The 22,031-nt window shown below is 39.7% G+C and overlaps 1 protein-coding gene across 3 annotated transcripts in view; it reads right to left on the bottom strand.

Moving 5' to 3' along the window:
* The window catches only part of sh2d3ca (SH2 domain containing 3Ca), a 45,593-nt gene that overhangs the window by 10,395 nt on the left and 13,167 nt on the right, over nt 1–22,031 (bottom strand). For 2 of the 3 annotated variants that reach the window (XM_077543040.1, XM_077543041.1), the window contains exons 2-6: nt 6,616–6,744; nt 3,121–3,270; nt 2,049–2,326; nt 1,715–1,792; nt 200–327 (exon numbers count right to left, since the gene is read on the bottom strand). In XM_077543040.1, the coding sequence (XP_077399166.1) occupies nt 200–327; nt 1,715–1,792; nt 2,049–2,326; nt 3,121–3,270; nt 6,616–6,744 (763 nt within the window). The remainder of the gene's footprint in view (nt 1–199; nt 328–1,714; nt 1,793–2,048; nt 2,327–3,120; nt 3,271–6,615; nt 6,745–22,031) is intronic. The other variant, XM_077543042.1, reaches the window with a different exon arrangement.

Raw genomic sequence — 22,031 nt, 5'->3', positions numbered from 1 at the left:
TAAAGGAAGAAAGTCATTCTAAAAAGAGTAATTTAAACATATAACCTAATTCTAGTAACCTTTTATTCTGGAAAAGACGTCTTTATTTACTGATATACATTTTTTGATGTAATTATAATAATCTGATTCTATTGAAATGCAGGCCATATTTTGACACTGTTTTAGAAATGAAGGCTGATTTGAATTGATGCGGGCTTACTTGCACAGTATGCAGGAGACATGGGCGTCTCTCCGACAGGTGATAATGGGCAGCGGTACTCTTGGATCTGGTCCATGCTCATCGCACAGTTCCTCATTGCGTCTTTGTGGTGGTGGATGGTGGAAGGGCTGCAAAAGCAATCGTACATGTTAAAAATCCTCATGGATGGATTTCGATGTTGTGATGGATGGGGGTAGTGTCACATGACAGGGAGGGGTGTGGTTAGCGGTGCTTATTAGGGAGAGAAGATGCATTTTTAGTTGGTGTGACCTTGGTGAAAGTTCTCTACCTCTACCTGATCTGGTTAGCAGTCCATTTCCCCCCCTCTTTTTTTGATGGTGTGAAATGTTGCCAATCAGTAGTTTGATTAACGATGCAAAATGTAAATGTATTGTATTGTACTTTATTAAAACACGTAGCAATAGAATGCAAGAATCAAACAGTTTGTGCATCCTGATTACTTCATTGTGCGGCTCCTTCTGGTGTGTCCTTCTTGGCCACTAGGGGGCAGTATAATACAGACATATGGATTGGCTACGCACAAGGGAGACAGTCACAGCTGCTCAGGAAGCTGCAGCAATATTAGTTGCTTTTGGCAGAAGATAAAGTAATAATAAGATAAATAAAGATAATATATGCCCGCAAGTATTACAACATTTGTGTGCACTTTTGTGTGTAAATCGGTGGAATTGCAGAAATGATGGAACTTTTGGTACGTATTTATGCATATGTATAACCTATTACTGCAGGGGTGGCCAAGTTCGGTCCTCGAGAGCCACTATCCAGCCTGTTTTCCATGTCTTCCTCCTTGTGATCAGCTCATCAGCAAGCTTTGCAGAAGCCTGACAACGATCCTGATCATGAATCAGGTGTGTTAGTGGAGAGAAACATGGAAAACAGGCTGGATAGTGGCTCTCGAGGACCGAACTTGGCCACCCCTGTATTACTGTATTAATATGAAATAAGTTAATATGAAATAATATGAAAATATGAGATGTCATAACACGTAATGTAAAGTCATACAGGTAACAGCATACAGACTAGATTTTTTTTTTTTACTTAAAAAGAAAATATGCTATTGTAACATCACATATATTCTTAGTAGAAAACAAACAATCCCCCAAAAATAGTAAAATAAAACAAAAAATACCATTTTATTGAAGTTTTATACAATGTTATAGGGTCAAAGCTGAAAATTTGTAGATAATTCTAAATATAAAAATTCAGATGGTGGCTCTCTATGAAGGTGCACAATGTGGTGCTGATCCGAATTATGAACCATTTTGCCTTGGTGAAAGCCTGCCATTATTGTTTAGTGCAATTTCCAGCACTTTAAAAAGGCAACATTACAATATAAATTGTCTTAGTGGAGACAAAGTTGAGTGGTCCATCTGAAATTCATTTGACACACTTCAGGGGAGGACGTGCTGATGAGGTGAAGGGACTGTAGGGATGTGGCAGGTGTACTAGTTCTACACACTTGTGTTCCACACATACATATGATGCACACACCACCTGCATTTGGGCACAGGTTGCGGCTGAGGTTCCGGCGGTGCCGCTGGTGTCTCAACTGGACTGGGGCTGTCTGAGTCACTGATTGCGTGAGTAACAAGAAGCAATAAAATGAAACAATGGCTAAAATGAGGAGACATGAAATGAGAGTTTACACTAGGCTACAGAAAGTAAAAACTGTTTGGCTTTAGCCACAGGTACTTCTACTCAACAGGTGGAGATGAGCCCATTTACCTGCCTGTTAAGTAGAAGCACCTGCGACTAAGGCCAATCTGTGGTAGGGTTTTTACTGTCTGGACCTGGGTTCCCCAACCTTGGGCATCAGTATCGGGCTCACCTGTGAGGCATCATCTTCTCCGTCGTGAGCCCGTCCATCATGGTGACGCTGCGTCTCTTGATGTACGCTCCTCTCTGATTGGACGGCGAGTAGGCGCAGCTGTGCTTGCTGACCGATAGAGCGAAGGTGGCCTCCAGGTAGCGCAGCGGCAGGGTTCGGCACACCGGGCAGTATATGTGGACACCGCTGGACTGCGAGATGGCTTTGCGCTGACTTGCGTAGTAGCGCACCAGCTCCTGGACCGAGTCGAAGCTTTCCGACTCCAGTACAAACTGCACCTAATATTGAGCAAATGTGAATATTCACCTTCACTGATCTCATGGCTTATTTCTTTGTCATTTTTATACATTAACTCATTCAAACCCAAAAACATGTAAACCCGCTTTTTAATACTTTGTCCTTCACCCCCAAAAATGAATTTACAATTTTTTTAAATGTTTTTTTTAAATTTATTTATGCAAGAGCATACAGAGGCTTTGATGCAGCTTCTGACATGAAAAGGTGGCTTAAGGCAATGGTAGTTATTACAAAAAAATGGCCAGCAGGTGGCAGCAGAGTATAAGAGATCGGCCAAGGCCATGTTGCAACAAGCTCTTTTTGCCAGTGTTTTCACCAGGAATGTGAAAATGGATGAAAGTGAGCTATATTCCAATAATAATTGCTGCAAATGGAAACAGATAGAAATATACCTTTTTTTCCCTCATGAAAGAAAGACTCTAATCTTTCTTTTCCATGTTTTTATAGCAATAGAACACAATATTTTGTGGGCCTTGCAAAATCAGTCAAAATCCAGTAAAACAGGCAGGGAGTGAAGGGGATTGCTTCAGTAAAAATTAAAGAGTTAATCACTGGGGGTTTAAGAAAAATGCTAAAAAAAAAATATTTAAAAGTACATATGTGTAAGTCATGATTCACATTTTTTGCGCAACATAGCTTTTATATAATAGTGCTAAATAACTAATGAATAAGTAGCAAATAAACTAACTAACTAACTAGCTAATTCAGTATAGATCACATCTTGTAGCTGAGACCATAACAAGTTGACATTGGCGATGAAGTCGAGTACGAGTACCTTGGTGTCGCTGGATTTGACCAGGACTTTGCCGATCTTGAAATGCAGCACCTCGTTATCCCACCGACAGGTCAGCACGTAGTCACTCACGTTGATGAGGGAGTCACGCACCAGGAAGTCTCCGTGATGCTGCACCAGAGTCTCTGACACCTTCACAGAAGACATACAGGATTTGTATTGACATTAATTTTGTGGAAGTTGATACGTAAGTTAACGCTTGGTTTCTTGAAGAAAAAAGTATATTAAACGCAAAAACGAACTTCATTCTTGTCTCTAGACTGTGATCATTAATCTGAAGAGTCTCTCAGTATATAAATTGAATAAACTAAAAAGTGCAAGATAGGTTGCAAGGCTTAAAGACCAAGAGCCACACTTATTCTACATCGTTCGTCAAAGTGTTGTGTTTTTAAATCATTTTTTGACAGTTAAATAATGGGAATCCGGTCCATCAGGATTAATTACAACAACGCCTAAGGACATTTTTGTGTTGCACAACGACAGAAAAAGCTGCCAAAATGCTGTACAAGCTGGCAGAGACAAATAAGGTGCCAGCAGCGACTGCTGACTGAGAAAAGCCTTTTTTCCCAGTAGAAATCTATTGTGTTCAGTATTATTGGGGAGGAGCACTTTGTTTTGAATATAACTGAAGACGAGCAATCCATAAATGTAATCTTTCTGTCACGGTGGGTGAAAGCCTAAGGCCTAAGAGCAAACAAAAACAAGTGTTCAATATTTTAAATAAAATAAAATAAAGAAGAAAAATAGTAGAAAAAAAAGAGTGACATTTTAAAGCAGAATAGGTGCCTGCAGAGATGTTAAACTGTGAACGTGCTCACACAACATCACCAGCAGGGGGCAGTAAAAACATAGATCAAATATGTATACCAAAAAAATAATACAACGCCACAATGTTGCACTACACCATTGATTAAAAAAAAAAGGGGGTACCATAAATTGAGGTAGCTGTAAAGAGATTATTTCATGTTTACATCTAAATTGGCAACACAGTGGACAAATGGTTAGCATGTCTGCCTTTACACTTCTCAAGTTCCGGGTTCCAACTCAGACCCCTTTTTGTGTGGAGTTTGCATACTTTCAGAGTGCTTGTTTGTTTGTTTTTTCCTCCAGCTTCCTCCCGCATTCAAAATGCATGTTCAGTTTAATCGGCACAGTAAATCAAGGGTGGGCAACTCACGTGATCAAGGGACAATTTTCAATCAGGTAAAAATGTGTTATATTGTTTATTTAAAATATTTTAGAAAGTTTATTTTAACAATAAATAAAAATACTTTTATTCGTGTTATTTACAATTGATATAATTGTAACCAATTATTTAATAAAATAAAGAAAAACACAGTAAATTTATTTATTTATTTATTTATTCTTTTTACTCATAATCCTATTTCATTATTGAGATTAATGAATCCATTACAGTCCAATTATTTAATGAGACAAATTCTCAATAAAAAATAAAAAAAGATAATAAATGGATGAATGGAAGACCAACTATATAGAACTTATAGAGGGAAGTAGTGTCATGTAAGTGGCACACTAGAAAGCCACTACAGGGTAGATTTGTATGTGTGTGTGTGTGTTTGTGTGTACGGTAGACAGAGTGCTTCGAGTTCCCACTAAGTTTACACTGGGACAGCTCTATGAATAATGTATAATATGCAAAATGGGGGGAAAAACCCAGACAGTTTAATTGGGTGTGTGTCTGGACGAGACACCAGCTACACCTTCCATGTGTGGGTGCATCTCAGTACATAATATGTGTGTGTGTGTGTGTCAGTGGCGTGCAAAGTGCACTAAATGTTTGGCTCTCTCGACAGGGCTGGCAGTTGCGGACAGAGCATTTTCTAAGATGATGCCCCTTCAAAATACGCATTCATCCAAAATCCAAATTCGGCAGTGGACATGACCCGAAATATTATTATAAATATAATGGCCCGGGGCCACCGCCCCATTGCACCCTCCCTGTGCACGCACCTGGTGAGTTTGCGGCCAGCTGCAAAATCCAATTGCACATGTGAGCGGTGCGTACATCTGTCTGCTTGGCACCGCGTCCCTCTTTGTGAACACTAAAGTCAATCCCGCAGAGCCGAGAGAGCGATGATGCGAGTCATTAATCGGTGTCATCCAGTGTTTGCGCTGCTAAAAAGCCGCTCAAGTGAGCGCTTAAATAGCACGGCCGCTTGAAAGACACATCAACCCACGCTTTAATCTTGTTTAATTACCTCTGCCAAGGTAGCTTTCATCAGCATGGGTTTGTTTATTGAGCACGACTCTCTGTCTACAGTTTATATAACAAAATTGATTATGATACTAGGTTTTCTTCTAGTGATGTCGTACCAAACAAGTCCTATCCATCCACTCATTTTTTCATAGCACTTAGAGTGCCTCATTAGGGCTGCAAGTGAGCTGTAGCCTATCACACCTGACTTGAGTGAGAGGCAGGAGTAAACCCTGGACTGGTTGCAACAAGGGCAACAAGGTAAGCTACTGTTGGCATGCTCATTTTTGTTAATTCTAGGCCGATATACCATACGGATCCGATTTGTATCCACATTTGGAAAAAGCCTACTTTCCATGAGATTAAAACAAAAAAAACAGAATGATGTCACTTAAACTACGAAGCCTTGACAAATCTGTTTGACTAATCACTCCAAATGGTATTTGATCAGTATGCTTTGCGCCGCGGTTGATTAAATGGCTAAAATATCAATAGTGAGTAGAGATCCGTTGGTGCCATGGTGGGCAAGGTATGGCTCGTGGGCCACAAACGGACCACTCTATTCTTTAATTTTTGTCCGAGTCAGCATTTACAATATAAAGAGTCAACAAAAAAAAATTGCATTAATTTTGATGTTCTTCACCTATAATTGCTAAAAGTTAGATATATTTTAAAATTTATTGATTTAAGAATCTTTAATCACAATGATCTCACTTAATAATTCACAAATGTAATTATAATTTAATTACTCAAACTATTAGTAAAATAAAAAATACATTATTTAAAAAAATCTCAGCAACAGTTTTAATTCGATTTAAAGCAAATATGTCTATTAAATAAAAAAAATGATAATTCATTATAAAATTCCAGTAATGGCTCTACATATTTTATATCTATCTTTTTGTTATTATTATTTCTCATCTGCATTTGATTTGGTGCATCTTTCTATTTAAAAATCAACTGTGGCCCTTGACTACAAAAGTTTACAGAACAGCCACTTAGTTATTTATGTTGCAGCTGATAATAGTTGGCTGATGTATGCACTCTAAAAGCTCTTATTCTTTTTTCTCCCTCCAACATCTTAAAAGCCAGCATGGTGATGGAGTGGTTAGCATGTCTGCATCACAGTTCTGGGTTAGAATCTCAGCTGCAGTCTTCCTATGTGGAATTTGTATGTTGGCGATTGAAGACTTGAAATTCTCTATATGTGTGAATAAAGTGCTATAGACAATGAACAAATATAATGTATTAGCTATTTGTACCTCTCGGGGTATGTGCCCATGGTACCAGCCATGGCTCCTGATATCAGATGGACTCAGCTTCAGCTCCTCCTCCAGCTCCTTACGCAGCTTCTCGGGAGGAGACTCCAGCAGGTATTTCTCCTTGGAGAACTGAAGAACACACAGAAGAGGATTCATAAACAGTCTGTACAATGAAGGTTTACATCAAATTCAAGTACTATACAAGACTCAAATTAAATATACAAAGACAATAAAACAAACATCAAAGCAACATACAGTAAATATGCAAGGTGCATTAGAGAAGGAAACGATACCCGACAACACAAATGCGCACAGCCATCCACAATTGACCCTGACCTGATTACCAAGGGGAAGAAATCATCACAAGTAAGCTTTTATTGTTCTGATGTACTGCGGAGTCCTTCAGTAGCTTTTCAATGACTCAACACACACGCACACGCTACTATCAGACACAAACAAGAGGATCATGTTTCAGATTTCAAAGCTTTCTACTCGCTGCTTGCCTGCGCAAATAAGCGACACTCTGGGGAAATCTGCGCTTGTAATACATGAAAAATAAATTCAGCCAAACATTTTCATGCTTATTTACCTTCAAAGAGTCTCTAGTTGCGAAAGAAATCACGATAACGAAATAAGTCAAGCTGCTTTTGGGACATTTTCCGCTCAGTTGAGTCCAGAATGAAAATATGTGCCAAGAATCGCAATAGTTTGCCCAACATAAAACATTGTGCTTTTTTTGTGTGTATTTATGGCTAAATGGAGAGAAATAGAAACGCCTGATGAATTAGGTGGCCATCATCTCCCCCATTATTCCAGTCATGACATCATCCACTTCCTGTACACTTGACAATACATTTTAAATCAAGACGGTCAGGAAAGCAAGCTTTATGGGTTCTGTAGCATGTTGAACAGATGCAACCCAGACTATAGCGGTCATGTCAAAGCAGTGAGCACCACTGATGGTGTTACGATTGAGTTAGCTGATCTTTAAGAAGACAATGAGAGAGGACAAAATAGCATAGACCGGATGGGAAAATTGGCCGTAGGCTATCTTTAATCTAGCCCCTGGATTATATATAGTAGCGCCTTGATATATATTAGCCACTTTCGCAAAGGGTAAAAAAATATATATGTTAGTATTATTATATGCTCAGTCTGCATGTGTTGCTATTGTTTGTGTTCATATATATTTATTAAATTAAACGTTTATAATTAACGCAACATTAATGCAAACTTCATGAGCCAGTTTATAGTGTTTCGCCTAGCAGCATTAGCATTAAGATATCAGACTTCTGTAACTAAATGTGGTTTGATTAAATAATAATAGTCTTTGTTTTATGTTTAGTTTGAAAGGAAACCTCAAATTTGTTCACCGTCTGTCATAGTGATGCTTGTTGTGACCTTCACTGCCACCATAGCTAGTGCTGGTAACTCAAATTTTTGCTTGCGAATCAAGACAAAAAACTTGAACTTGAAAAACTCATAAGTCAGAGTCAAAGTCATTTGCAATATTAAAGCAACACTAATGAACTTTCAGTTTACGTTGATTATGGCGGTATTGTTACGTCTGAAGGAAGACCACATTTCCTATGAGGACAAGCACATTGCGTCTTTTATTTTTTTTTAGCTCACGCCAGTGAGTGAAATCTGGGCCAATGTTGATCCTTGACTGTCCTTTCATCCGGGGTAGCTTTTGACCTATGCCATAAGGCACATTTGTAATTTTTTTCTGTGTGTGGCAGTGTTCCTCCCATCCTCCTCAAAGTTTCTTAGTTCCAGTAAAAATTATACAGACTCCCTCAGGCCATGGGAAAGGTACCATTCGACCAGTTTTGAGGTCAATGTTTCATCAGAAGAGTTATGAAAATATTTTATTAAGGTTGAAAAGTTCCTAAGTGCTACTTTAAGAGGCATGCGATATGTGTTGCACTAGTTTAGCCCTTTTCCCTTAAAATTGGTCAATGTATATGCAATTTAAAATTGCATTATTTGTTTTATTAATTAAGCTAATTAAATGAGTGGTTAATTATAATTACTTTGTAAAACAAAAATGAGAAGGAATTATTCATCTATTTATTTTTATTTAACAAGTACAAACTTTTTTTTTTTTTAATTAGGTTTGTCTATTTTAAAAATCAAGCAAAAAGTTTGCCCACCCCTAGACACAGTTTGTATTATAACCAGAGAAATTCACACAGGAATTAATCAAAGGATATGAATGTTAAACAGTCACGTCCCAGTACAATAAATCCTTGCAAAGATGATGTGGAACTCAACTTTATGGTACTCAAAGATGCACAAGAATTTGGAAGTAAAAACAGCGAGACAGTTGTCACAGTTTTGCATGGTGGTTAAAGTGGGCAATCTTGATTTTAATGATGTCATTGTTATAGTGTTTTTCTAGAAGTGAAACTAAAATTGGAACATCTTTTTGTGCTGAAAGAGGAGACATTTTCTTGGCAGACCATAACGCTCAGCCCTATCCATTTGGGAAAAATAGTTTGTTGTTCCTACTTTATCTTTCTTCCTCTGATATCCGCTCTCCATCATCAGGAGTTTTTTGACTGTATGTGCCTGTGATGGTGATACGAGGTGACTCGAAGAGGCAAGCAATCGATGCCGTCTTCCCCAGGTCAGCTCGAAATGAAATTATTAACTTCCTCGTGTCTTCACCCCCTTCACCCTTCTCTGGTCCTGGGGGGCAGATGGAGGAATATCGCCTCAGAGGCTCACGCTTCCCAGATTAGATTTGAGGTGTGTGTGTGTGTGTGCGGAGGCCAATAACAGAGCGGCGGGGTCAAGTGTGTGCTTATTGCTTCTGCTCGTCTCCGTGGAAACCCAGAGGAGGCCTCGAACCGATTCTCAACAATAAACTTGTAGCGCGTGTGTGTGTGTGTCTATAAACGAGTGGTTATGGGGGTAAATTGAAAATTGAGTGAAGCTTTACTTTAGATGCGCTTCATGCATTTGTCAGGGATACTGACAAATTGGCAATTGAAAAGTCTAAACAAAAGAAGGGAGAAAAGATGATATGACAAGTATAAAGACACAAGAGACATCTACTTTAATATCTTATATAACATATGATGTGATATAAGAGATGCAATATAGTTGAAATTGCTTTTTGCTTCTACAAAAATAAAGGGAAGTTCTGTGCACTGCCCAGACACGGTAGTATAGTGTGTGTAGTTACTTTGCTACGTGTTAGCAACTAGCCAAAAGAGCAACTCAGCCTAAAAAGTAAAACATTTTCTTGACGATATGAATTAAGCAGAAAAATACACCTGTTTTGATCAAACTCAGGGGGCGGCCATTTTGTCTTGCCACTTGCTGTTGATTGAAAATGACATCAGGTAACAGCTGTCACATCACGGCTCACCGGTTTTCTGAGTTTGGTCATGTGACATTCACAAGTTGAGCCTCTAGGCAGGGCCTCATTTTCAGTCGACAGCAAGTGGGCTGGGAAGCAGAAATGCTAACCACTAGCACACTGTGCTTCCCACTAGAGATCATTTAGAACTTAAAAAAAAAAAAATATATCGATATCCCAATTTACTACTACGGAAAGTTAATGGAGTGAGGCTAAATGAGCACATCAGTTAATTGACTGTGTGTGGCTGCTTTTTCATCGTGAGGAATTCATCTTATTTCTTTTAAAAACAAGAACATTACTGGGCTGCATATCATTTTTATTACTACCAACTCGTGCGATTGAATGTGAAGAGAAAAACATCAATAATGGATCACTGGTATTGTTACAGTGCTGTACTCTGACATCAACGAAATAATTATTGGTTTCCATAGCAACATACTGTACAATTGTACAGTATGTACTCAAGGAGAATCATATCACAGCTACTGTGATTTAACAGCTTCCTCACTTGTACTTTTTATGAGAATTATTGTATTATTCTTGGATATTGATAGGCGGATCTGTTGCTGCATCACAGTTGTGAGGTCCAGGGTTCAAATCTCAGTACCAGGCCTTCCAGTGAGGAGTTTGCTTGTTCTCCTTGGCCTCGTGTAGATTTTTTCCAGATATTCATACTTTCTCCACGTTCCCAAAACATGTTGAAAAAGGTTCCTTGACCACCATCTTCTATCATTCTTTACCATTGAAAGGAATGGGAATGCTTTTAATCCATTACAGCCAATCAAACAGCATAGACTTAAGTCATTTACTCTGACTAGAGAAATTCATTAAGTAGGACCACTGCTGAATTCCAATGGGGGAGCATCAAATTGCAAACAAGCCAACCTATGGTAGAGAGACACGCTATATGAACCTTGAGACAAAACGAAGCAGCGTGCAGCAGAAAGTGCAGGCCAAAGTCAGACAGACGGAACAACGGAACCTCATTAAATGTAGACAGAGAGGCTAACTGGGGGGGAGGACGGCTAGCCCATTAGCAGCAGAGAGAGTTAAGGCAATTTAACAGCTGATGCAGGACTTTGCTTCCCCAGAGGGCGCGAGCACAGAGTGTGTGTGTGTGTGTGTGAGTGACTATTGATGGATGTGGCTCAATATTTAGTTGAGGGCCTAGACAGGCAGTAAGAGCAGGTCATCAAAGATAAGCACCGTTATCACACAGGCAGGCGTATACAGTACGCACTCGTTATACTGCGAAGGGGGAAGGTGAGTGTGGAAAAACATGATGGTGATGACGGCACGGCGAGATGTGTCACTTCATCATTGCGCACAACAACCACTACGTTAATGCAAACTAAAGATATGCCCTTTAAATGATTAAATAATGAGCATAAAATGAAATGGATGGATGATAGAATACACCAAATCATTTTAATCAAATGAAACGACATGTTTAAAACATGGAACTTGACTCTCTCTTAGGAAAAATATTTTGAATGCAGAGACGGAACAAGCAGGGATGCACTTTTTTACAGACCAATACCATTAAGAATACTCAATTCTTGAGTTGTCATTGATACTGATATCAAGTATCGATACCAGTAGTACTTTTGATACATGAAATTTCCACAAACATTGACTTTTTTTTTTTTTTTAAAGAAAGACTAATAAATCTCAATATAGCATTTTCCCTCAATTTTGCATGAAATGAATGGCTATTTTCTATTAAGCTAAATTCTAGTTCCTGAATGTAAAGCGGCTACAAGAACTGTCACGCGTACCGATACTTCAAAATACTGATACCTGGTATCAGGACTTGCACATTCCTAATAAAAAGAATAGGTGATGACATCAACGCAATCTAATTAGATGCAATGTTTTAGCCTTTAATTGGGTTTTAATTAGACAAATAGTATAGTATAGTAATAGTGATGCTTTATGTCCTTTATACACCTGAATATTTTGTTACTTACTGTCCGACAAATACATGCTTTTGAAGGAATTCTGCCAAAACATGTTGCTGATGACACAAAACATGAAGTGAAACAGAGAATTCTTTTTTTTTGTGGTACACATATTTTGTTACATTTACAAATGGATCACCTATATATATTAGTGTTTTTCCTGATAGTGTTTTTTGGCCCCCGATACCAATTCCAATACTTAGTTTTGCAGTATCGGCCGATACGATACCGTACCGATAGCTTTTTTTTTTTCTCAACATGAAAAAGCTGCCTTTGGTTCATTGCATTCAAGGGCCAATATGATATCTTGGCTCAGCTCAGTGAATGTTGTGCACGAGCAAGGCACAAGATGCTGCATCCAAAGTCCTATTTTAGCATTAGAAATAATAGTATCGGCATGTTACTTGTTAGTTGTAAAACAGTTTTGATGCAGTATCAGGGCCTCTGCCGATACCAGTATCGGTATCGGAACAACACTAATATATATATATATATACACAGGTATATGTCACATGTTATCAAAAGGTGAACAAGTAGTTTGCGCATAGGCCGACAAAAACATAACAATGAAACACCCAATAATAATCAGAGAAAATACAGTCAGAGCAGAATCCCTTCACAAAGTCTCATGCGTTGCATGAGAACAAAGTGGAGAACAAAAAAGGGGGAGTGCGTGCAAAACAGACTGGAGGGCACCTTTTCTGCTTTCAGCCCACGGGGCTTGCTGCTGACCCTGTTGTCGTGGCAACGCCTAAAGCGGCGGTATTGGCTGTGGGGGTGGAAAATGGGGGAAGGCTTTGGGAGAGGACGGGGGAATCCCAACAAAAATGCAGAGTTGTGAGAAGCTGTTCTGTGATCAGTTACTCTACTCCCACTTTGCCCCCCCCCCTTTTTTTTTTTAGGCAATACAGACCAGGATTCTGGCATTAAGACCATGCAACGCTCCTGTACCCCATCACATGGGGGGGGCTTACAGTGGGTTTGCACGCATGTGTGTCCAATATCACAGCTCTCCAGTCTCTTATAATCCTTTTGTGCCCTCCAGCCTGACTTTTACTGATAAGTTCTGACTGGTTCACACGGATATAATGGTTTTAAAGTCACGAGTACTGTAACATTGACGGGAAATGCTGGTAACCTCAAAGACGCTTTCACCTCAGAATGTATGCAAAAGCCAGACTTGGTGGATGGGATATTGTTTTGTAGACAAGAGTCTTGTACGGTAAGCAGAGCTGCATTGATCTCAGGCTTCGGGCTCCTGGAATAATCGGAATAACACGTTCACATGCGCAAGTTGTCAAGAGTCACCCCCGTATACATGGCGTTTGGAATAACCCGATGTAAGGGGGTGAAGGACGGACACCCTCATGGCAGAAATAGACTTCATTTCCGCTTCTAACTTTAAACGGTCAATAAAATACATTATATTGATGTCACTCACCACGCTAAATAAAGTACTCTGTTTCCTACTCGGTCGGTACACGCCAGAAGCATATTCGTTTGGATAAAGCGGAACTATGTGCGTGTCATCTAATGTTCCTACACGGACGTGTATTGTTGAACACTGCAAGCTGGAGATAAACATTGTTTAAGCATTACGAGTGATGTCGCGTCTGTCTCGCATGAACAGTTAACGTGTCACAAACATTTTCGCCATAGAGGCACAAAATAACGTGAACGTGACGGCGCTGCGCATAAAAGTCGTTTCTACAAAAATTTGCAAATAAGCGAAGAAGAGGAAAAGCAGACGAAGAAGAGGTTGTGATCATGCGCACAAGGAAAAGTATCGCCCCGTTGATTCGAGGTATTCCGATTCCGTTTTTTAGAAACCGAAAACCCCCCAAATCAGTCCTTAAAGTGGAGCTTGGCCGATGTAACAAAAGAGCAGAAGAAAGGGACCCAAAGTGACACATGAACAGGTAAAATGACCGCAGTTACGAGTCTAATAATAACTCTGACCTTCTACTGTACTTGTGTTAAAAATGAGCACAAACACACACATACACACGGCCAGGCAATAATGTCTTGAGGCAGCTTAGCAGTTAGATGCCGATATGTACTTCGCATTTGTGCACAAATCCACACAACCTGCAGCGTTGTTGTTGAGCCGTCAGTCAGTGTAATGTGTGCAAACAGACCTCCGGGACTGACTGACAGCTGGCGGGAAAGATGTGACATTCAGCAACACTCCCGCTGAGGCCCATCCGGGGCTGCATGCTCCGTTTTACATTCTACTATCTCGCTGATGACCCACAACGAGTTGACAATATCGACACCCAATTTTCAATGAACCTAACAACCAGAATTGTGAGACACTAATCCGCTGTGCTGCCATTATTTTAGTTTAAGTCGCAGCTTGAGAAACAAGCGACCCGGCTTACAAAGTTCTCAGGATAAAAGTTGTCAATTGGATGATTTCTTTGACTTGAGAGCAAAAATTTGGGATTTAAGCATTGGACGACAAATGAAACGAAGAAAATTACATGTGTGTTTAAAACAACCACATAGTTTGTCTTAAGAAAGTCCGCTTAGCTTAAAGCTAACAAACAATGCTAAATACTACAGACGGGGTAACGATACACATGTAGACAGAAATAAAAAAATATATATACAGTACACTCACAGGTATACATCTTTATCCATTAAAAAAGGACCAATATTACTGCACCTTACTCTTCTTTGCATGTGTCTTATCTTTACCATACTGCCCCCTTGTGGCCAAGGCGCGCACACCAGTAGGAGCAGCGCAATGTGCATTGAAAATTTAAGCAAAAACTGCTTAATTTTGTTTTAATGTTTTCAAAGTTCAATATACAATACTAGTTTTGTTTTGAAATTAAAATGAACGGCACTTCAGTTCATTTCAAAAAGGAAATATGATGTTTGTACTATTTCCTGCTAAATTCTCTTAAGACTACTTTAATGACAGGCTGGCAAGAAAAAAATCCCACTATTGAATTTGACAAATCAATCAATCACATTACGCCAAATGTGAAGTCAAAGCAGGTTGAACCAAGATGTTGCTTTGCTGCATCAGGACAGATTTGACTAATGTCTTTTTAAAGCTCCCCCTCCAGGTTAGGAAAGCAGTAGTGCATGTTCATTTGTGCAGCAGGGAGCGTCGTACATCATCATTATGCAATGTTTGAAATATTCAACAAGCTCATTGTGCGCTGCTCCCTGGCATCGGCAGCAGTGAAAATGAGCATGCAGTAAGCTGTAGTTTAGTCAACCAGGCCCACACATTTGGCAAACTGGCGGACAATTACATTGTTCACGCTGACACACTTTTTTTTTTTCTCCAGGCTGTAGTATAATTTTTGAAAACAAATGTGAGTGACATTAGAACAGTGAGCCATCTCAAAAGTTCTTGGAAGATACACACTAATACACAGTATAATAATATCGCAGGTATCGTAGAGATCACAGAACTGAGAGAGGGAGGGCTGCGCCACTGTGGGATCACAACAAATCAAAACAGCTCCTCTCATTCCCTTTAAATGTGGCATGCAACAATTTGCTTGTGTTTTTGATGGGGACCGGCCAGCCAAATTTTTAAACACGTAATCCTTTTGCTCATACAGAAATTAGGAACCGCTCACATTTTTTTCCCGCCATAGTGTATTAGAATAAAGTCCATGAATTGTGTTCAGGAACTGCCCAGCAGTGGAGTCAGCCAGTCATGCCTTTTTGATGTGATTTTTGCGGAGGATTGTAAAATCCAGCTCTCACTGGGCCAGTTTATATGGGTTTCAATTGATTGTTCTTTTGTTAGTTTGCGCTCCATGGATTATACTGTGTAATCAATAAAGATTTTCAATTGAAATATTGAATTCAAAAAGCGCATGTGTGTGGTTTAATAAGTGCTCCCTAACATGGGCAATGAAAAAATTACTATCGACTGCATACTTAAATATTGCTATTAATTCACGCAAATACAAAATAACCACAGGTTATGACCACTAAAAGACTGCACTTGAAAATGTCAATTAAATTTATTGCATTGAGAACAATAGTGGATGAAATTCAATATTGTGTTTTAAAGACGACAGATACAAAAGTAGGTTACATACAAAAAGTCTAGACGCCACTGTTCAAAAAGAGATAAATATATTTTTGAGTTGAACAGGTTATAAGGCAGCTCATAACAATGATTCATTCACCACATCTACTATAAATTTGAATGGAGCTAACGTCTTTGTTACCGTAGGACACCTGATGATGCTATTCATATTTTAATTCTAATTCCTCTGTGAGTCATCCACATATGCCCATGGGATCTAAAAAAGCTTTTTTCATCAACGTCCTCAAGACTCTGATTTACCTGGCAACCAACACCCATCAGTGCCATACTGCCATTTCATGACAATACAATTTACTGTGAGTGAGACAGGAGCGTGTCCGTGCATGTCATCATGGCTGAAGATATACGATGACATCAGCTGCCCGAAGGCCTCGGCGTACTCTGTACTGAGTGTGAGTATATACTTTTATGTATGAATCCCTGAGGCTGACCTTGCTGCCAATGGGATCCAGAACGCACACACAAAAGTGATGCCGATGGACAGGTGTGGATCCGCACCTTCAACGGACGCAAACAAAAACATGACATGCAACTCTGCCGCATGATGACATCAGTAGTCGTTGCACGCGCAGAACAGACTGCCATACAAATGCTGATTAGTGATAACACACATTTAATTAGATGTTTCTGTGGATGAAATGAGATATAAATGCACGAGCCTAATTCCGATTCTAATTAGTTTGATATGTCGGCTAATGACACAGCACTACAGCTGTGGCCACACACACTCATGTTGCTGTAAAATGAAACAAATGTAATAAGCGTATTCTCTAATACAGGAGCTCACTGAGAGACGCAACAGCGCGGTGAGACTGAAAAAAAATAATAATGTAAATTTAAAAATGCAACTTAGTCACTGACTCATTTTTATAAAAAATCTGATTTGGTGATTGATTGGCGATCAGTTGGTGTAAAAGGTTTGAGAACCGATGGATGGCCTGGAACCTCATGAGGTCCCTGACGTCACTCTCTCTTGCCATCATACAAGCAATGCCACGCCTTCAGATGCTGTTGCTATGGTGACACCAAACACCCCAGCTGGTGCGCTGCCCTAAGGAAGTAATGTGTGCGACGTACATGTGCGCGAGAAAGAGAGGTTAATGTGTCCCATGTGTGCACTGCTCTGTCATGTGTAATGGTGTGAACTGGTGAGGAAAACACGGCAGGTTGAGAGGATCATTACGGTATCTCATTCCGTGTACGACCGTGTGTTCCTCGAAATCTGGCACGGGCTCGGTCAGCAGTTTTGAGTGGTTCAAGCAAACGCAGCACAACACCAGATGTTAGTGCAGTGGGGATTTTTTTTTTTTTTATAACCTAAAATGTTTGATAATATTCTGTATGTTTGCGAAGAATGCTGAAAGGCAAAATTCAAAACAAAATGGTTATACAGTCGTGTCTATGCCTTGAGATCGGTTGCCATGTTTTCCTGTTATAACTTCACCAGGCAAATCCCTTGTTCGACCAATTAACAGACAGCCTTACACATGCATTATGACGAATAAAGACATTATCTCAAATAAATGCCCGTTGAGTAATTTAAGGAAATGCTCCAGTTTAGTTTGTGCGATTCTGTTTGTTTTCAGGGTATTTGGGGGACGTTTACAGCACTGTACATTAATGCATCTTACCACACAGCACTCATCCTATTCTATTAATCAATGATTGGAATAGATTTTGCAGCAATTAGTTCTGTCAAGATATTGATCAAGTGTGACTAACACGATGAACTGATGGTGCCTGCTTTTGCTGCAATTACGTCTTCATTCTTGAGCCTCTCGTGCTGCACAGTAATAGAGCACACTAACGTGCGGTACAAAGTGGTGGGGAGTAAAGATGCAATGATTATCGATGAATCAGCAACTAATCGATTGACAATTGATTGATGAAACAGCAATTGATTGTAGCACCAGGTGGGAATTAGCGGTAGCACTCTAATGGTTTAGAATCCTATGGGGTATATACCACGGAGGAGGCGGGACTTCCGACTTCCTGGTTTTCACAAATCAGCTTTGTTTCCGTTTCCTGTTTGTGACGTGTGGGTCGCGTCCCAGCTCTTGCGCTTCCGCCTTTGTGGCCCTCGGTTGCGCGTTCCCGTTGACGGGTCCGAGTGTGTAGTGTGGCGGGAGCGGGCGCAGGGCTGGGAGTGCGAGTGTTGGAACGTGGCCATCAGATGGCCGGAAACGACGCTGATGTGTGAAACCCGGAAATCGGAAGTCCGTGGCATCTACCCCATTTGGCAGACATGACATTTTGAGCTAGTCTTGGTTGCTCTGAGCCCTGATTTGCCCTATTGTCATATGGTGTTCCACAGGGTTCAGTTTTGGCGCCCCTGTTGTTTTCATTGTATTTGCTGCCCCTGGGTTCCATCTTAACTCAGTCTGCACCAACTTAGATGGCAATGAATTTCTTGAATTTCGGTGGCCTTATTTTGGAGAATATTTGATCTTGTCGGCACCAAGATTATATTGAATGAATGAATGAATGATCTTTCTATAATGTTAGCAAACATATGGGAACAGCAAATAACAGAATTGTTTTTTAAGTAAAGAATTTGAATCACTACTTCCAACGCTTACTTTTGCTGATACATCTTGGCTGCTGTTTTTCATTGCACATTTTGCCAATTTTTCATATGCAACATCTTCTTCAACTTGCTCTCTGTGCGCCTGCTTTGCCTCCTTGCTGTGCAACATGTCACTTTACAAGGCACAGCCAGAACCTTTTGACATAAATACATGTAAGGAAGTCAGCTGTCTCATTTTATCTTCTTAAACCAGCCGCAGCCATTTATCACACCTACTTTCTAGATTGATTTCTCATCTTCCTCACCTTCTATCGAGTCATCCCTCCGCTCTAACTGTCTCTCTCTTTCCAGGCTACCTTCTTGCTGACAGATCATCTCACTCACCAGCCTCCATCTTGCTGTAACTGGCCTTCTTTATACATATCATATCATATTCTCCATCACTTACGGATGCACTCAGACACTATGTGTGTGTGTGTGTGTGTGTGTGTGTATGAGTACTTGTACATACATTGTGAGGACCAAAATACGTCTTTAGCCAACAGATTGAGGACATTCTTTTTAAGTGAGGACATTTTGGCCGGTCCTCACAACTCAAGACCTCTTTTTGAGGGTCAAGACTTTTTAGAGATTAGGTTTGAATTGAGGTTAGGGTAAGGAATGGGGGTAGGCAATCATTTTTGATGGTAGGGGATAGGTGAAGAGGCTAGGAAATGCATTATGTGTATGGATGTCCTCACAATTATATAAGTACAAGTATGTGTGTGCGCGCGTGTGTGTGTGTGTGTGTGTGTGTGTGTGTGTGTGTGTGTGTGTAAAGTGAGCATCATCTGGTTCCACCAGCATGACACAGACATGATGCATAGACGAGAGTAAAAATAAAATACTGTATTTCCTCTGAAAGCAGCCAGGAGTGTTTATGTACTTGACTGCAGATGACACCAGGCATTTATTAGGGGTAAAGTGAAAGTTCAGGTGAGGTTTTCATTGAGTACAAACGCATTTTTTTGCAAAAAATGTTACCTCATTGCTTAGCTTATGATAAAGACTCTGTCACTCACTTTCTTTCAAAATTAATAATGAAATCATTATTTTGGGCAATTTATCGAGATTCATTTGAACAAATATTTTTTACTTTGTAAAGGTGTAATCCTCCGTTGAAGCAACTTCAAATATTTCTTTAGCGTAGACGGGACAGACACATCTATAACCTCGGCATGACATATATGTTCATTATAGTATTATTAATATTAATAGCCAAAAGTCCCCCGGCAATGGCAAAACAACCCTTGGCCATGTCCAGCCTGGTCATCAATTTTCTCATTTTACAACACACATTGACACAGTGACACGCACACCTGGGGCCTTTGCCACTCACTGTCACCCTCTTCTCTCAGGGATGGGCCATTAATGGCTAATTTGCAGGCTTTTGGAGGTAAAAGGTCACCATGTGGGCGGATGGATGGTTTGAGGACTCATCAATACTGGCCACTCTAATGTAAAAACTCACACACACGCGCAAAGGTCCGGACAAGCGTGATTTTGACCAAGATGTGCAACCAATGAGAAACACACACGCTCACATACACATGCACACGCGCACACGCACACTTTCCTTATTGCCATTTGGAGGCAAGGCACAAGTATTACCATCCATACAAGTACCATCCATCTTGACTGTGACAAGTGTGATAGAAAAACCCCCAAACCCACAATGCATTTCTTTTCTGTGTTCTTTAATAGAAGAGGGAACCTAAATGGAGGCTGCCACACTTTGATGATAAACAGCAGCAATGTGAATGAGAATGGCGAAAAGGGACACGAAAATACCAAGAAAAAAAAATTCTACTAAGGCAGTGGCGTCAGCTGTGGTTGTTATTTGCAGCCTTGGATGCAAACAGCATATGGTGACACAGCATCTGATTAATTAATCAATGACTGACAGAGGAGTCTTAATCAGCTTTGCTCGCTGGAACTACGCCAGGATGTAAAACACCACCCGTGGATACTGTCACAACAAGCACGAGCATAGAATTGAAACCCATTTTAAATATTCTCTTTAGGTCTTGCCAAAATGCGGAAATCAAGATACACTAATTCCTTGTGACGAATCAGAGCAGTGATACTCTTGAGTCCATGTCAACAATAGCTGCTAGCAGTAGTTTGTCTGATAGCATTACTATTATGAGCATGAATAAGGATAGCAAGTACATACATGCTGTTTAGTAGTTGACTTAACTGGTATGTCACAGTTGTTGTTTTTTTATTAAATAAATATTCATAGTGATTGAAGTTATTACAATAAGTAATGACTAAATTATCAGGTCATTTATTTTATAATATCATTATAAATATAATTATAAGTTTAAAAGAAGACATACAGCAAATGTTATCAAATAACAGCAAAACATACCAAAAGGCGATGTATCATAAATGCTATATATTTATAGTATTCAGCATCTATAATCTAAATCTATTATTCAACATTTTAAAGCTGATTAATAAAACTCTGGAGACATGAGTTGCTGCCGTAGTTTAAGGATTATCAAGGTTTATTAAGATTTAAGTAGGTGAAAAAGCCACTCAAATCCAAAAACTTAAACAGACCATCTTGCTTGCGAGAACAATGTTTGTATGTTTAATTTATATAAAATGTACTTTCGCTGCATAACATATATTTGTCTGCTCAAGAAACAGTCAAACTATAGCTAGTGGATGATTAGCATAGCATTAAGTACTGTAGCTACACAACTGGAAGTGAGCTAAAAGCAAATTTGTAACTTCTTGTTACAACAAGGTTGTTGTTCAATCTACTATTAAACGTTTTAAACCAGATTTTTACTTAAAGGCGCTGGAGATAGTTGGTGTTGGTTAGCTTGAGGTAGATTCAGCTATTGGATTTATTTATTAGTGTATTTTAATAAGACAGTATTTGTTAGCATAGCTTTAGGCAGACATAAGCGGGTGAAAACTTACATTTAGGCTTAAAAAAAAAAGCAAACAAACAAACACTCAAGACAGATGGTTAGCTTAATAAAAGACCAATTTGTGTTTGCCCAGAATAGTGTCATCTTATCACAATACTGACGGCTTGAGACTCGTTTTAATAGACTGACAACATAATGGCCGCATCAGAACGGGCCATAACTCTTGTGGCGTGACAGAAAATTGATGATGCAAAGACTCATTTGGATCGAAGGTCATAGCCGGGAAGGTTGTCATAGAGACATTTATCTGTGCCAGTAGCCACACACACATCTTGCTTAGTCACAATACAAAACAATGACCTATCGACTGGCCTTGGAACTTGACACGCGCGCACCTCACGTGCACAGGGGGGAGATGATGTTGATTATGATGGCAAGTGAAGTGGGAATAGCAAAGAAGAGATAGAGTCAAAGGAAGCAGGGTGCATGATAGGAAAGAAATGAGGAGTAGCTTGAACCCTTAGATGCATATCAATTAGTCTTA

The sequence above is a fragment of the Vanacampus margaritifer genome, chromosome 14, assembly GCF_051991255.1.
Source record: "Vanacampus margaritifer isolate UIUO_Vmar chromosome 14, RoL_Vmar_1.0, whole genome shotgun sequence".
In the NCBI taxonomy this organism is placed as follows: Eukaryota; Metazoa; Chordata; class Actinopteri; order Syngnathiformes; family Syngnathidae; genus Vanacampus; species Vanacampus margaritifer.
The sequence above is the reverse complement of the archived record's forward strand: the minus strand, read 5'-3'. Positions and strand labels throughout refer to the sequence as shown.